The sequence below is a fragment of the Pundamilia nyererei genome, unplaced genomic scaffold (genome assembly GCF_000239375.1).
Source record: "Pundamilia nyererei isolate P.nyererei 1_Seehausen unplaced genomic scaffold, PunNye1.0 scaffold00189, whole genome shotgun sequence".
Classification (NCBI taxonomy): Eukaryota; Metazoa; Chordata; class Actinopteri; order Cichliformes; family Cichlidae; genus Pundamilia; species Pundamilia nyererei.
Window position 1 is genome coordinate 229,493 of NW_005187590.1, and position 4,919 is coordinate 234,411.

The 4,919-nt window shown below is 41.3% G+C and overlaps 1 protein-coding gene across 1 annotated transcript in view; it reads left to right on the forward strand.

The window, feature by feature from the left end:
* Positions 1-4,405, forward strand: part of LOC102199778 (zinc finger protein 239-like) — a 10,928-nt gene extending 6,523 nt beyond the window's left edge. The window contains exon 3 of the mRNA XM_005747101.1: positions 2,833-4,405. Within this exon, the coding sequence (XP_005747158.1) occupies positions 2,833-3,933 (1,101 nt within the window). The 3' untranslated portion in view covers positions 3,934-4,405. The remainder of the gene's footprint in view (positions 1-2,832) is intronic.
* Positions 4,406-4,919: the final 514 nt, after the last annotated feature.

The window sequence follows — 4,919 nt, forward strand, 5'->3', positions numbered from 1 at the left end:
TGTTTGCTAGTTCACCTTACATGCATTAATTTAATAACGTGGTTAGCTTACTCAACGTAAATTACACATGGACAACATTAAGCTACTCACGCAGAGAAGAACAGCTGCTGCTGCCATCATCATCCTCGTCATTTCTGCTACACTGGCAGGGCTAGGGGCCAGGACTCTCCTCTTTGGGTTTTTGGGGGATGTTGCTATCTCCGGGCCCGATAACAGACAACCCACCTGCAGTAGATGTGCTCGGTGTGAGGTCTCGCAGCAAGCTATGAAATACGGCGCATTTCTCGGCTTTTAACAAAATGCTATACGTTGCCAGGTGTTTCATCAGATTCGAGGAGTTACCTCCTATGCACAGTATCACCTTAAAGCACTTGTTACAGGCTGCTGAGTTTGCATATTTTGCTGTGAAGTACAGCCAGAATTTGACCGCTTCGCCTTGGACATTTTTAATCTGTAGCTCTGCTCTAAAAGAACGTACGTAACTGGGCCCGCCTACTATCCTCGGAAAGGTAAAATGATTGGCTAGAATCCAAAGTGTGTGACATCTCAGGGAAAAAAAAGCACCGAAATGTGCGCTGCTTTTCGGTCTGGTTACTACCGTTTATGTCAGAACCGATACCGGTACCCATCCCTAGTAATCGGTTAACGTTCCGTAGATTGATATGAGATTTGTAGGATAGTGAGCTGTCTAGAATGACACGAAGGCTCTAATGGGAGAACTATGGAGTTATCAGTAGTGAGGGTGAAAGGATTTGCCTTGAGTAGGTTGGATTTATTGCCTATAAGAAGGATTTCAGTTTTATCCTCATTGAGTTTAAGAATATTAAAGCTGAACCAGGGTTCAGCTAGAAGGACTCAGTGAGAGATGGCGTTGAAGGTTGAACTCTGATCCAAAATGATGAGAATGTTCAGAAGACCAGAGTCAGCTCTGAGTAAAATATTATCAGTAACTTTAAATAAAGCAGTTTGTGACATGAGCGAAAGCCAAATTGAATTCTGTCGTAGATATTATTATTATTAACCAAGTGTGAATGAAGCTGAGCTATGACTATTTTTTTTTCCAAGTATTTTAGAAATGATGGGTAGATTAGAAATTGGTCAGAGGATGTTAAAGTTGTCAGGCTCCAAAAAAGGTTTTTTCAGTATATGAGTGACTGAAGCAATCTTGAATAAGGAGGGAATGATACCGGTGGTGAGTGAATGATAGCAGAGATGAGTGGGAGTAAGGAAGAGAGGCAGGATTTCATAAGTCCTGTAGGCATAGGATTAAGATGATATGTAGCCCGCTTTGATTTACATATAAACTCAGAAATATCACATATATCAGGAACATGAAAGGTGGAAAAAGGCTCAAAATGGAGAAAACCTTCTGAAGTGGGGGTAGACATAACATTTGAACTGAGTTGGTGGTGAATGTTATTAATTTTCGTAGTGAAGAACAGCATCAAGGACTTACAGGTTTCAGATGAATAAAAGTGTGGTGGTAAAGCGTCAGAGGGGTTGAAGAAGTTTGTAGAAAAGCAAAAACAGGATCCTGGTGTTACCCTCATAAGAACTGCCTTATCCTGTCTTCCTTCTGTCACCCCAGCAGATGGCCCCGCCCCTCCCTGAGCCTGGTTCTGCTGGAGGTTTCTTCCTGTTAAAAGGGAGTTTTTCCTTCCCACTGTCGCCAAAGTGCTTGCTCATAGGGGGTCATATGATTGTTGGGTTTTTCTCTGTATTTATTACTGTAGAATCTACTGTACAATATAAAGCACCTTGAGGTGACTGTTGTTGTGATTTGGTGCTATATAAATAAAATTGAATTGAACTGATAATACTTGCATAAAAGGTTTGTTTGGCCTGGTTAATGGAATCTTTATACTGGAGTTCACAGATTTCTGCATTATGCTCTAGTTCCCAAGTTTTTGCCTTCAATGCTCAGAGGTCAGAGGTAAATCATGGAGCAGAGCGAAGGAAACAGAGTGGGATTTTACAGAGCCATAGAATCAAGGACCTTTTGGAGTGAGTGGGTAAGCCGATTTAAAAAACCCTCACGAGAGGGTTGACAAATCAGCTAATTATTTTTCTGATTGGTCCATTAGTCAGCATTATTTCAATCACTCCTATCTCCACTTCCTACGAGCACAGGTCCTGTTGCAGGCTCCAGTACATGCTTTACCTTATCTGCTCAAGTCTGCCCACCTGTGAATATCAACCTCATGATTCCAGGCCAAGCTTGTAGTTAATGATGAAATATAAATTACTTAAAGTTCTATATTGTTTTATAAATTATTAAGTGCTGTTAACAATTCTCAAATGTGTTTTTAAGTTATTTATTAACTCTTAATAATTGCTGTGGGCTCCTCAATGTAGGTTCTCTCTGGGTACTTCAGGTTCTTCTCACATTCATGTATGTTGTTAGGTTAACTAGTGATTCTAAACTGGCCAGATGTGTGGCTAATTTCTCTCTGTGAGTGGATGGATGTATGGATTGATTGATTGTGTCCTGGCTCTTTGCTCTCCCCTCTTACCCCTCACCCCCATCTGGTCTGTTCTACCTGACTTTGGGTTAGAGGTGGCATGCACAATGGACAGGACAGAGGTTTTGTGTTTCCTCCATTTTAATAATTGTTTAAGCACTGCAATAGCAAATCTCATACTGTATCTCAGAATAAGCAGTAGCGTATTTAAGCACAAAAACCTATGTAACTTTCCCTAAAATTACAATCTGAGCTGTATCTAACAAACCTCAAAAAACTGCATCTTTTATATGTTAACACTCCATGATATACAGGGACTATTTGAGCAAGTTCTCAGCTGACCTTAATTTATCTTTTTTTCCCCACTTAGCTGAAACCGTCAGATCCAGACAGAAGCAGACCTCACCAGTGTCTGACCTGTGGGAAATGTTTCACTCGGATCTGTAGTCTAAGAAGACACGAACTGAGTCACACATCGGAGGAACTATACCACTGTGAACAGTGTGGCAGCAGTTTCAGCCAGTTAAATGCTTACAAGATACACCTGTATACTCACCCTGAAGACACCTCATACTGCTGCAACAAGTGTGGGAGAGATTTCAGTGACCAGAGTTCCTACAGAAAACACCTTCGCGATCACACTGGACCGTATCAGTGTGAGCAGTGTGAAAAGAGTTTCAGTTACTTAAGTATTTACAAAATACACATGCGTGTCCATACTAAAGAAAAGCCATACTGCTGTGACAAGTGTCCCAAGAGTTTTAGCTTTTTAAGCTCATACAAGCGGCACCAGCTGAGCCACAGTGGAGAGAAACCTTACCAGTGTGATTTTTGTGGAAAAAGTTTCACTCAGTCAGGCCATTTCAGTCTTCATCTGCGGAACCATACCGGAGAGAAACCATATGAGTGTGGCCAATGTGAAAAGAGCTTCAGTGACTTAAGTAGTTACAAGATACACCAGCGTGTCCACACAGGTGAGAAGCCATACTGCTGTGACCAGTGTGGCAGGAGTTTTTCTCAGCTGGGTAATTATAAATCACATTTACGCATACACACGGGAGAAAAACCATTCCAGTGTGAATTATGCAAGAAAAGCTTCTCTATTTCAAAAACATACAAGCAACATATTCACACTCATACGGGAGAGAAACCCTATAATTGTAAAGAATGTGGAAAGAGTTTTGGTCGTCTAAGCAATTATATTCGCCACCTCCGCATCCACACTGGAGAGCAGCCATTCAGCTGTGACCAGTGTGGGAAATGTTTTAATAGCTCATACAGTTACAACCGCCACTTACGTGTTCACACTGGAGAGAAACCATATTGGTGTTCACATTGCAAGAGACTGTTCACTCGGTCACAGTCCTTAAAGACTCATCGCTGCACTGTAATACATGACGATGACGAGAGAGAGAGTGAGGTGAGCTGCTCCTCGACCAATTCCAACCTACAGAAAGAGGTGACAAACTAATGTACGTGTCAAATGAACATGTCTGACATGATGAAAATACCTAGACAAAGCTGATAACTTGCAAGAACTTTTTTGATAAAGAGGATGTTTAAAGGGACAAGTGGATTGGGGGGAAAAAATGTCCCCCACACTATAAGAGCTCTGGACACCTTGTTATTGGAGCTATCTTTGGGACTCTTTTGGGAATCTCGTGTGATACCTTTGTTCTTTTGTAGGTGATGACAGGGCCAATACTGGTTTATACTAGAATCTGATAATGGCCAGACTAATGGCCACATTTAAAGGTTAATGCGAACAGCCAAAAAAATCTGATCTGACCACTAGGCCTGTCGGGTCCAATCAAGGGCCTGACCGTCTCTGCCTGAGGAGAGCTCTGTTGTCAGATGGAGGCAGTATATAAAGTATGTGTTGTTGGTTTGTGACTCCCAACATAGAAAGAGCTGATGAGTGTTTAAAAACCATGGAAAACGGCCACTGTCTGTGCTTTTCATGTTTAGTTAGATTTTTTTTTTCTTTTTTAAAATTCTATGAAGTTTTTTGTTTGTTTGTTTTTCATGGTTCTCTTATTATCGGTTAAACCCGCTATCCCTGCTCTATACCTGCCCGCTTGTCAACCAAATAAGTTTTGGGAGTTGCTTACATCATCTGCTTCCAGCTGTGCACAGCCAGGATCTTGGAGACTGCCCAGGAGCTTCTAAAAACCCCTCTTCCTGCTCTGTCCAACTGAAAAATGTATGCAGTCGGACACATTTGCAGGACCATAAAACCAGCTTTTTATTTTGAATAAAAAAGAAGTGAAAAGATTCACTTCTTTGAATTTAGCAGACTTTTGATGTCACCTGCTTAATTGAATTGAATTGAATAGCCCTTTATTGGCATTGTATGAAATTGGGTGCTCCACAGTAACTTTGCCAGGATAAAACATAAATAGTAGACAGTAGGAATAAGCAGCAACCAGGGGTCCGTTCTTCGTACCTCGCTAAGTA